The sequence below is a fragment of the Myotis brandtii genome, unplaced genomic scaffold (genome assembly GCF_000412655.1).
Source record: "Myotis brandtii unplaced genomic scaffold, ASM41265v1 scaffold806, whole genome shotgun sequence".
NCBI classification, from domain to species: Eukaryota; Metazoa; Chordata; class Mammalia; order Chiroptera; family Vespertilionidae; genus Myotis; species Myotis brandtii.
Genome location: NW_005371249.1, coordinates 1,590,809 through 1,603,299, shown reverse-complemented (window position 1 = coordinate 1,603,299; position 12,491 = coordinate 1,590,809). Strand labels below are relative to the sequence as shown.

General features: G+C 43.0%; 1 protein-coding gene across 5 annotated transcripts in view; it reads left to right on the top strand.

Moving 5' to 3' along the window:
• The first annotated feature begins 3,369 nt into the window (after positions 1 to 3,369).
• Positions 3,370 to 12,491, top strand: part of CLTA (clathrin, light chain A) — a 42,548-nt gene continuing 33,426 nt past the window's right edge. For all 5 annotated transcript variants that reach the window (XM_014531467.1, XM_005883958.2, XM_005883957.2 and 2 more), the window contains exon 1: positions 3,370 to 3,779. In XM_014531467.1, coding sequence (XP_014386953.1) covers positions 3,569 to 3,779 — 211 coding nt within the window. In that variant the 5' untranslated portion in view covers positions 3,370 to 3,568. The remainder of the gene's footprint in view (positions 3,780 to 12,491) is intronic.

Sequence of the window (12,491 nt, the reverse complement as noted above, 5' to 3'; positions counted from 1 at the left end):
GAGCAGTTAGGAGCCAGCGGTCCCGGATTGTGAGAGGGATGTCCCAGATTGGAGAGGGTGCAGGTGAGGCTGAGGGATACCCCCCCACCTCTGTGCATGAATTTCATGCACCAGGCCACTAGTTTACAATATATTAGAAATTATATCCCTGGCAACTAATTATTATGAAAAAATTTAGATGCCAATTTAAAAGTGCACAAGAGACACAGATTTCTTAAATATTCTTTAGGGAGGGTATGTTTTATATTGCTTGGAATTTATGGTGATTCTTAAATATTAAGCTTGATTTATTTCATCAATTTTGGGAAATTCTTAGCTACTTTCTCTCCTAACATTGCATCATTCTCTTTCTCCTCTCCTAGCTAAAATTACATGTTTATAAATTGTATTCTTCATATCCCATATGTGTTGTGTGTGTTTTAATATATTTTATTGAATTTTTACAGAAAGGAAGAGAGAGGGATAGAGAGTTAGAAACATCGATCAGCTGCCTCCTGCACACTCCCTACTGGGGATATGCCCGAAACCAAGGTACATGCCCTTGACCGGAATCGAACCTGGGACCCTTGAGTCCGCAGGCCGACACTCTATCCACTGAGCAAAACTGGTTAGGGACCCTATGTGTTTTTTTAATGCTCTTTTCTGTGTTTTTTTTCAGCTTTTTGATTCTGTGTTTCAACCTGGATATTTTTCTGCTCTATCTCCTGGTTCACTAATTCTCTTTTCAGCTATGTCTAATCCATTATTAAAATTTATCCATTGAATTCTTAATATTAGCTACTGTAAATTTTAGTTCTCAAATTTTCAAGCTGCTGAAATCCTCATTTGCTTTTGTTTGAACTCATTAATCATAGCGATGTTAAGGTCTAGGCCTGGTAACTCCATTATCTGAATCCCCTGGGCTTTCTACTATGTCTATCCCTGAGAATGTTTCTGAGTATGTTTTGTCTTTACATGCTTGGTTATTTTTTGTTTCCTGTCTGCTATAATGACTAAAATGTATAATTCAGGCTGATCCATAAGTCTTGGTCTTGGAATGAAGATGACATAGAGCAGAGCATCAGCTGACCTGTAATAGACATATGACATGAAGAAGAAAGAAAACTTTGTTTTTGAAAACCATTGAGATTGTATGGTTCTTACAAAATGTATCTGAACAAGAATGACTCAAATAACTGTTTTACCATTGTCTCATGAGAGTCTAGATTTCAACTCTATGCTTATATTTTCATTGGGTCAAATGATCGTTGGTTAGGAAGAAAAACCTTTCACACTCACACTATCCTGAATATTTGATCAAGTCATTGCAAAACTGGAAATAATTTCTACTTTTGTAGCTGCTTCCATAATAAGGTAGAATGAGCAAGGAAATGGCTCAATGGGTTTCATGGTTGTGGACCATGAAACTCTAAGCTATCAATGTATATTCTTTCTCTCAAGAATTCCACTAGCCAGATTGTTCTGAAAATTTTCATCACATCACTTCTGTAGGCCTGTTTTTCCTACTGCTTGTCATTCCTCTATTCTCTGACTAATTACATTTCAGGGCTGATCTGAGAAATCTCTGATGTCCAGTGTTTTCATTTCAATAGGAATAAAGAAACAGCTCTGTTTGGAAAAGGTATTGAATATGTAGTCATATAATCCTATATTAATTATACTTAGTAACATTGTAATTTTGAATAAGGTAATTAAATTACTTGAGGAAAAAAAGTGTAGCTAATAATTGCTTTTCAGAGATAGAATGGGATTTTAATGGTTGTGAATGTACTTAGCATGCTCAATAACTATTAGTCATATTTATTTATTTCACAAACACTGTGCCCTGACCAGGGATTGAATCCACAAATTTGGCTTTTTGGAATGATGGTCTAACATACTGAGTTACCTGGCCATGGACACTAGGAGTTTTTAAAGATGGTGGCAGAGTAGGTGGAAGCTGCAACTGGCTTCCTCCCAGCCCAGAACTAGAATTAAAACTATATTGTAGAAAAATCAACCAGAATAGCCAATGGAAGATGATCTTAACAGAATTCTTACAGCCAGGGGTTTATAGAAGCCACATCAGACTTGTGAGAAGGATGGAGAAACTCAAGGAGGACTGGCCCTCAGACCTGCACGCAGCAGAAGAATACCTAGAGCAGTGGTTCTCAGCCTTGGCTGCACATTAGAATCACCTGGGAATCTTTTTAAAATCCTGATTTCTGGGCCTCATCCTCTGGAAATTCTGTGTTTTTGTTATGGGGTGGGGCCACAACCTTAGTAACAAAGAAACAGAATTTCCGGAGGATGAGGCCCAGAAATCAGGATTTTAAAAAGATTCCCAGGTGATTCTAATGTGCAGCCAAGGCTGAGAACCACTGCTCCAGAACAAGGTTCTCACCAAGTCATTGCCTGTTTCAAGTCCTGCAAAGGCTCCTCGAAGCCTCTGCAATTCAGGAATAATCCTCACCTGGGCACTCAAGCCCTCCACGATTTGACTACACCACACTTTCTTCAACTACATACCAGTGAATGCATGTACTTTACCTGATTCTTCCATTATCGAGCCAAATCACTTCCCAGAGCACAGCACCACCCCCTGCCTCTCCTCCCCTCCATCTCACCTCTCACAGGTTTCCCAAGGAGAGGCACGTGACTAGTCTCTGTCATTTAGCTTCTTGGCGTATAATAGCTTTGTTACCTTTAAATAAAAACAAAAAACGCATGTATATTTTTAAAAACCAGCTTCTTGTCCCTTGCCGACTACTTCCGGAGACATCTTTGGCCTCCGTGCGGTCGGTGTTCGATTCTTCCCCTCTAGGGTGGTGGTAGAGGAGTGCAGGCTGCTGCGTGAGCTTCCCTCCTCTACATGAGCATGACAAACTGGAACCCCTCCATATCGTTCCTATGGTGTAGACAAGATTAACCAGGTAATAAACATGTCCCTGGTTTAAAACACGGACGGAACTTCAAAAACAAGTCCCTCGCTGGGAAAGGTGTGTACATATAAGCGTTGTGGCTAGTGCCATTATGGAGGAGCCAGGACCACGGCCTCCCTTCCCACACAGAGGCCTCAGTTTCCTTATGAGCCAGGTGATCGCTACAGAATGTAACAGCTCCAGAAGGTTCTGTCTAGTATCATCGCCGTCCTGACTTCACCTCACGCCGGGTACAGCACTAGCGTCCCCTCCGAGGAGTCGGCACCAGGCCGGTGAAGTCTCAATGGCTGCTTTAAGTCAAGCGCTACTTCCGCCTTTCTCGAGCCCGCGGGGCTTATAGCTCTCACGCCCCACTCCCCTCCCCCGAGCACCTCAAGTCACGAGTTTTCCTCGGGGGCCCGCCCCTCCTTCTGCTGATTGGGTAGCTCTTGAGCGATTGCCATCCTCTGATTGGTTGTTACCTTTTCGGCTCGCCAACCTCGTCTAGACCAACCGGATATGGGGGCAGGATTTCCGCTTCCGCCTTCTCACTCCTCCAGCTTGTCCTCCGAGCGTAGTCGCCGCCACAGAGGCTGCTGCCGGGCGCGGTGTCGGTGGGTTTGTCGGTGTGTCTCAGCGTCGGTGTCTGTGCGGTTGAACTGCCCGCCATGGCTGAACTTGATCCGTTCGGCGCCCCTGCCGGCACTCCCGGCGGCCCCGCTCTGGGGAACGGAGTGGCCGGCGAAGAAGACCCGGCCGCGGCCTTCTTGGCGCAGCAGGAGAGCGAGATTGCGGGCATCGAGAACGACGAGGCCTTCGCCATCCTCGACGGCGGCGCCCCTGGGCCCCAGCCGCACGGCGAACCGCCGGGGAGTCCGGGTGAGAGTGCGGGCGCGTTTGGGGCGGGAGGACTGGTCTGGAAGCTCGGCCCTCAGTGGATACGAGAGCTCTGTGTAACTTGTTCTTTGCGGAACCGGGAGGCTGAGGAGTGGCAGAGAGGAAACGAGACCCCGGCCCAGTCATGCAAGAAACCCAGGCTTGGGACGCTTGCGCCGACCTGTGGGTGGGTGTGTGTGAGCGCTCCTGGGCGCGGGCTGAGGAAGAAAGCAAGGCAAATAGGGTGACAGTCACGCCGAGGAGCCCGAAGGAGCTCGTTCCGTTCCGGGACTGTTCATTGAGCACTTGGCTCTGCTGGGAGCCCGGCCTCGGAAGCACAGCCGCATTGGCGCAGTTTGGCCAGACTTGCAGGCCAGTCCGAGCCCAGCACGGGGCCAGTTATTAGGAAAGGAGGGCAGGAAAAAAAAAACAGTATCGTTTCAGACACACACAGACAAAAATGGCAATGATGCGCTTAAGCACGGACGGTGTACAGAATGTTGGGTTATGGGGAGGAAAAAGGAGTGAACAGGAAACTCAGGAAAGATGGTCTAGCCTTGGAGAAAGAAGCCGCCCAAAGAGGGGTGAGAGTTTTGCCATTTTTCGAACGTATGACGGTAGGACTGCAGGAACTCTGCTTGCGCTGGACATGGCTTTGTTAGGCAGTGTTGCCTAAGCAGAACGAAAGATGAGAAGGAGGCGAATAGAGAGAGATGTGTGGCCTTTCCCCAGCCAAGCTCTCGGGGAAAAAAAAAAAAATCAAGCAAAAAGCGGTATGCCAATTTGACCCTTTTAATTTAATGCCTTACCTGTGTGTGATGTTTAGGATTGTCATGGTGGGAGGAAAGGATGAGTGGCAGAAATCTTTTCAATTATATAGGGAAGGAGGAAATTAGCTGGAAGTGAGACGTGGCTTTTCATTCACTTTTTTATTGATTGGTTTTAGAGAAAGAAACATGGATTGTTGTTCCATTTATGCGTTCATTGGTTGATTATTGTATGTGTCCTGAGCAGGGATCGGACCTGCAACCTTGGTATATCAGGAGGACGCTCTAACCAACTGAGCTACGTGGTCAGGGCTTTCGTTTACTTTTTAAAAATTCTCATTAAAGGAGAATAAGGCACTCGTGGGGCAAATGGGAGTTACTTTAAGGGGCCAAGCAATTAACGTAAATGAGAGAAACATGCTGGTGTGAGTTAATGAGTGTTGGAGACTGAGTCTTTGGTGCATTAGAATGGTGCTCTTCAGAAAAGCATTCAGACTCAGAAATCTCAAATTACTGTGCCAGCCAAGCAGAATCTTTGGGGGGGGAGGGGGGGGGAGTGGATGTGGGGAGACTGCTCGTTTGCAGTCTCTGGGTTTTTATACTATACCATGCTACCTCCTACCAATCTGTCCCCCATATGTGACAATGTGTAATATACCTGAAAACGCAGTTTATAGCTAGCAGGTTAGACTATACTGGGTTGTGGCTGGGAGATGAAGTTGGCTTTAAAGTGATGCAGGTGTTCTTTTGTTATTCTTGTGTGGTCTTTAACATTTGCCTAAGAATCATAAAATGTACTTTTTTTTTTTTTAGGTCCTTAGTTTACCTCCCTCATTTAATAGAAGAGAAAATGAGCCCTACAGAGAACTTACTTGCTTAAGGGCAAGTTAATAGCTGAGCCGTTTCCCCACTCTTCCACTGTATCATGTTCCGTTGCAGTTTCATCAGGGATGTTCTGGGATAAGAGATTGTCATTTCTGAAAAGCAGTTGTGGCTGCCCTGGGTAGGACAGTGTTGGGCGAAGTAGGACCCATAGTCAGAAGACTGTCCTGATTCAAGGACAGTGTTACCTCTTGCTCACTGTTGTATCCACAGTGCCTAGCAGGGGGTCTGGACATAGATACTCACAGAAGAATGGGCAAAAATGTCCATTCTTGGTGATTGGCAGTTTGAAAAGATAAAAGGGAGAAAACAGAGTTAGACTCATGGGTCTTTGGTGCATTAAGCTTTCAGCAAAGGGAAGGAAGGGATGATTGCTGACTTAGTTCCTAGGAAGGACTTTCTTAGTGAACTAAGCATTTAGTGATTTAAAGCCTGATCTCTGACAGTGTAGTTGGAGTTGGTAATAGTGCAGCGGTCAGCACTTCCTTGGGGGATTAGAGAACTAGTTAGACCTTTTTTTCCCCTTTTCTCTCACTCTTCCTCACCCTCTTTTTCCCTTTCTTTTCCTCTCTCCCCCTCCCTCTTTTCTCTCGCACCGTCTCTCTCAAGATTCTGTGCTGTCCTAGACTGTTTGTGTCAGTATAGCTTTTCAGGCAGCTTATATAGCCGCCAATGCCTTGACTCAGTTTTTTCTTTTGTAAAAGGTGCAAAACATACACTACATAGGGTTGCTAGGATTACATTAGAAAGCACCTGTAAGGTGCTTACACACAGTATACTATTACTACACACAGTACCTAGCTACTATTATTTTTTGGAAGTAGGGAGAGAAGGATGTTACAAGGCCTATGGGCTTTCAGGGAGTGTATTGAGGAAACAGATTTTAGGAGGGAGCTCTGTATCCTCCTAAAGGCAGGAGGCTCTAACACAGCAGTTCTCAACCTGTGGGTCGCCAACCTGTGGGTCGCAGCCCCTTTATGGGTCGAACAACCCTTTCACAGGGGTTGCCTAAGACCATCAGAAAACACATATATAATTACATATTGCTTTTGTGATTAATCACTATGCTTTAATTATGTTCAATTTGTAACAATGAAAATACATCCTGCATATCAGATGTTTACATTACGATTCATAACAGTAGCAAAATTGCAGTTATGAAGTAGCAACGAAAATAATTTTATGGTTGGGGGTCACCACAACATGAGGAACTGTATTAAAGGGTCACGGCATTAGGAAGGTTGAGAACCACTGCTCTAACAGATTGAGGAGCATACATGAACTCCTTCGGCCTTGGGGGAAAGGCCCATGGAGGATGGGGGCAGGCAGAAACCAGAGGGATTAGGCTTAAACCCAGGATGATTCCCTCAGTTATTAGGAGAGGTGGAAAAGATGCATACATAGGTTTAAAGATGGGAGGTAACAAGCCTGGTGAAGTGGTTCCAGGGATATTGAGGAAGAACAAGTGGTCAGGAAAGAGGCAGCCTAATTCTAGAGCTTTTGAAAACCTGCATTCAGGAGGGAGGAAAATAAGAGGTGATTAAGGAGCTACTAAAGGAGTATGGCAATGAGGCACTATTTGGTATGTTTCTGTCAGGTTCTTTCTTGGAGGAGAAGGAAACGGAGGTACATGAATTTTAAAGGAAAGCTGGAGATGGAGAATAATTTTCTTGGTAGTGGTGAAGCTGATAAGTTCAAGGAAATCTCATGCATGGTATTTAGTAGTACTACCCATTTACTTTGTGCCAGGTTCTAAGTGGTAGTGTCATTCTATTTCAGATGAGAACTTATCATCATGGAATTTAAACAATGATCCTAACATAGCATTTAAGCTAATACATGGCTCCACTGTATTCAAACCCTGGTCTGCTTGACTTCAAAGGTTTGAGAGGTGGAAGGTGGGTTTGGGACAAAGAGTCTTTCATCTCTGGAATCATATTCTGACCCTTGTTTCTGTCTGGATGTCCTAGACCAGTGGTCGCCAACTGGTGTCGGCGGACCACTGGTGGTCCATGAGGTCTGAAAGATTGGTGACTGCTGCCCTAGACAGTTTCCTTCTGGAGCATCAGGTTGCTTAGCTTAGTTGTCCTAATAAATTAAGGCGCCCTAATGTCCTTTCTGCATGTTTCTGTAGCAACAGACGGTCCTTTGACTTGGGCCAGTTGGATGTAAGTACAGTGGTAAGGTATCAGAGTTCAAAGCATTTGCCAATGGGTTTGGAAGAGTCTTCAGACCCAAAGGACAGATAGCATGTGACCTAGGAGGTATGGGATGAGAACTGCTCTTAGTTTTGTGATGGAATAGTGATCAAAGACTTTCCTATTGGGAATGGCCCTGGGCTGGAATATATTAACTGAATAGTTGGTGTGTTAGCTGTAATTTATTAACCAGAATGTCCATCTGGCTTGTAGGCTCTAGGATTAAAAATCATTTCTTTTCTGTCTTACACAAAAATAAATTCTGGGTGGATTAAAGAGAGGATTACCCCCCCCCCCCCCCAAGTCCCAGGAGAAAAGTGAATATTTATCTTGGAATAGGAAAGGCCTTTAGCATAAAAGCAGATACAGAAATCATAAAGGGAAAATTGATACTGTCTACATACAAGTTAAGTTTTAGGTGTTAAATATCATAAACCATATAAAAAGTAAATGGGGTAAACACTTGTAGTATGAGAGGAATAATTCATACAGAGAGAATACTTAAAGATAAAAATGGGCAGAACAGGCAGATCAGTAAAAAGAAAATCAAGTGTCAGATTTTTAATTACCTCATAGGAAATAAGATCAGCACAACAAAGCCACCTTAAGGTGTGGTGTTTTTTTTTGCTATCAAATTAGCAAAAATAAAACATTATAAAACTGTCTCAGTGAAGGTCTGAGAAATGGGGCACATGATTGGTGTTTAGAAACCTTTAAAATTTAAAATGTATATCCTGTGGCCCAGCAATTCTACATCAATAAATTTATTACTGAGGTTCAGTTTAATATCCCCCACCCCCTCCCAAATACTTTGATTAGTTTTTTGGTGAACTTTATATTTCCAAAAGTTTATAGAGTACTTTTATTATTTATCATTATTATTATTATTTATTGATTTCAGAGAGGAAGGGAGAGGGAGAGAGAGATAGAAACATCAATGATGAGAGAGAGTCATTGATCAGCTGCCTCCTGCACACCCCACTCTGGAGATCGGCCTACAACCCAGGCATGTGCCCTGAATGGGAATTGAACCATGACCTCCTGGTTCATAGGTCGATGCTCAACCACTGAGCAAGCCATGCTGCCTGGACTATAGAGTATTTTTAATAATTATATGGGTAGGTGGATGCACAAACAGCTTGGAGTATAAAAAGCCATGACAAAAACTATGAGAAACTGATTTTTGTACTATCATAAATAAAGCATAGGAGTAAAAGAATTAGGTTACTGGTTCAATTCCCGGTTAGGGCGTGTACAGAGGATGGATGTTTCTCTCTCACATCAATGTCTCCCTCCTACAGATTCATAGCCAGCAGTTGAAACAGAGTAAAGCTGAAGTGTGTTGGTAAATGCTTAGATCCTGCAGTTTGTGTTCATTTATCAGATGATCTTTCCTCTGACTTCCTGGCTTGCTCAGGTATTACACCACTTTTTAAAGGCTGGTTATTTCATAATACATGCATTTAATATTTTTCTTACATCTTTAAACAAAAAAATAAATTTAAGAGAAAATAGTGTCATCAATTATCTGCCCCTTCAAGAATACCTTATTTATTTCAAGGAACCCTATGCATAGTCTAAGGCAGGGGTGGGCAACCCCTGGCATGCGTGCCAAACGTGGCACGCCAGTAACTTTTGCTGGCACGCGAAACCCTCTCTTATAATCTTCCATTTACAATTTTTTCTTAATATCGACTTTTTTATTTTTCAGATAAATTCAGTGTAGGTGCATCTTAGATAAATAAATAATTTTACATAACAAGTTATCTTAAAGACCATAGACATGAATTGACGAGAGAGGGAAAGAGCAATTTCTATGCCTCTGCCTTAACTCTCCCTGCCTTCCTAGATCCGACCAGTGTTTTGGTTTCATCCACATACGCTTGTGAATCTTTGTTCTCAGTGATGAATTTTGTTAAGTCTTGTAATAGGAGTAGCCTGACGGATGAAAGTAGTAGCTCGTGCATATCTCTGAAGGTCACAAAATATAAACCTGATGTAAAATCTCTGTCATCAGTGATGCAGCAGCAAAAGTCCCACTGATAATATCAAACGGAGTCAAAGTTTTCTGTCGGACTATCAGTGTACATGTATACATTAAAAAAATAAATGTATTTTTCATCATCATATGCTGTGTTTTTGTCGCTCGAATGAATTTTATTATTTCTTCAAGGTTCTTCACATACATACACCTTAAGAGATATCAAGTAGGCGTAACATGTTCTCAAAAAATTAGGGTTGGCACGCAGAAGAATTTTGAGTCAGAGATTTTGCTGGTTTTGGCACGCACTCACAAAAAGGTTGCCCACCCCTGTTCTAAGGTCATTTGTAAAGTGCTGATACATATAAGTTTGTGTGAGGATTAAAACTTAATGTATATAAAGTGTTTAATGCTGAGCCTGGCACATTAGAAGTGATAAGCAGTAGGTGTCTTCATCCTACTAAAGTTGAGAATTTAATGATATAGAAGAATGGATTACTAAAAAAAGTTACGTTTTAGGAGTCCAGTTTTGCTGAAAATTTTCATCTATACACATTAGATAAACCAACAGGATAGAAACCAAGGGGTTGAGTAATGAAATTACATGGTATTTTCTTCTGTCTCCATTTTCCTTTTTTAAAAAACAGAATGTTTTGGTATCAGGAAGACATGCTGGGGAAATGATCAGTAAAAGTTTTCAGTACTCTCAAAGCCAAGGGGATGGTAACTGGGAGAAGCAAGAGAACTAAAAGAATGGGTAAAACGTTAGTGTTGATTTGGAAAATGGGCAGTTAAAGTCGGGTTTATGGGCATTCCCCGAAGATATTGCCAGTTCGATTCCAGACCACTGCAATAAAGCAAGTATTACAGTAAAGGGAGTCGTAATCTTTTTTATTATGGTTGAGGGTCTTGCCTTCAATTTGTAAAAAACACTATATTTGTGAAGTTCAATAAAAAAGAGGATGCCTGTAATTAGTTAGGAACCAAGACCAGAGGAGTGGTTTGATGAAATCTTTGCTTGTTAAAAGGATAGCATGAGGCTGAGAGCACCTACCCCTAGAGGAAAGCTGTGTGAAATATTTTCATATATTGCCCTCGGAGGGCCTCCTGATGTTGGCCCATACTAAGTGCTTGGCATTCCTTTTATTACTTGAGTTCTTAAATCATTTAGGTTCATCTCTTCTTTCATCTTTCCTCTCCTACTCCATTCGATAAAATGTCATTGCAGTTTGAAAAAAATTGGTCAAAATAATGCAAGTTCTACATAACCTATTATATATAATAAAGATGTAATATGCAAATGGTCATTATGCCATGAAGCGTAACAACCAACCGTGTAACAACTGGATCACGGATCAGCAGGAGGGTGGGGCAGCGAGCTACAAGCCGGTGGTGGAGAGCTACAGCAGGGGGCAGGGCAGCAAGCTATGAGGGGGGAGGGGGGCGGGGCAGCTACTGGCGCACAGATTCGTGCGCAGGGATACTAGTATATATATATGAAAGCCAAACGACTAGAACCACCACCGATCGCTATGACGATCGCAGTGCAGCCAGCCAACCTCCCTCGGCCCCTCCCCCTGGCCTGATCAGACCCCACCCATGCACAAATTCGTGCACCAGGCCTCCAGTTAGCTAGTAAATGTGGGTCAACCAACAGATACAGAATACAAATTATGTAGGTGGAAGCTAAATTTTTTTGAGGCTTTTGAAGTAAATTAGAGCAGTCACTCCAGAGGAATGGTATGCAACCCTGTAGAGACTGCCTCATGGTTAGGTTAGGAACACATGCTTATCAGACTAGTCAGGTAATTAAATTAGTGAAACACAGAATGGGTTTGTGGGGCTTACCCTGGCCAGTGTGGCTCAGTTGGTTGGGCATCTCCCCATGCACCTGAAGGTTGCCTGCCTGATCCTGGGCTCCATCCCCGGTAGGAGGCATGCAGGAGGCAGCTGATCGATGTTTCTCCCTCTCCCTTCCTTTTGCTCTAAAATCAATTTGAATATCTTTAAAAAAAAAAATGGGGCTAGGGAGTACTGGCAAATTGTCCAGAGCATGCTCCATATGAAGGCTACCCTCATGTCCAACAGTGTTACCAATTCAGGAATGCAGACCCATTATTGCCATATCTTCTGTTTGTCTGCCCCTTCCCCCAAACATGGAAATCCTGATTTTGTGGAATTTTCTAACTTAGTACTTTATATTTTAAATAAAGTATTTTCAGCATGTGGGCCACCATTTTGTACTATGTGGATTGATAGTCTCTAGGTCTTACTTAGGCATTTTTTATATTTCTGAGGTAGACTTTCTCATTTGGTTATAAATAATTGTGTCAGGCCCTAACCAGTTTGGCTCAGTGGATAGAGCGTCGGCCTGTGGACTGAAGGGTCCCAGGTTCGATTCCGGTCAAGGGCATGTAGCTTGGTTGCGGGCACATCCCCAGTAGGGAGTGTGCAGGAGGCAGCTGATCAATGTTTCCAACTCTCTATCCCTCTCCCTTCACTGTAAAAAATCAATAAAATATAATAAAAATAATAATTGTGTCAGACTGGATTGTAGCCTGGCCATTGTGGCTCAGTGGTTGAGCATCATCCTATGAATCAGGAGGGCACGGTTTGATTCCCGGTCAGGGCACATGCCTTGGTTGCAGGCTTGATCCCCAGTGTGGGGAGTGCAGGAGGCAGCTGATCAGTGTTCTCATCATTGCTGTTTCTCTCTCTCCCTCTCCCTCTCCCTCTCTGAAATCAATAATATATATATGTGTGTGTGTGTGTATGTGTGTATATATATAGATACACATATATATGTATATGTATATATGTACGTATATACACACACACACACACACACACACACATACACATACATATATATACACACATACACTAG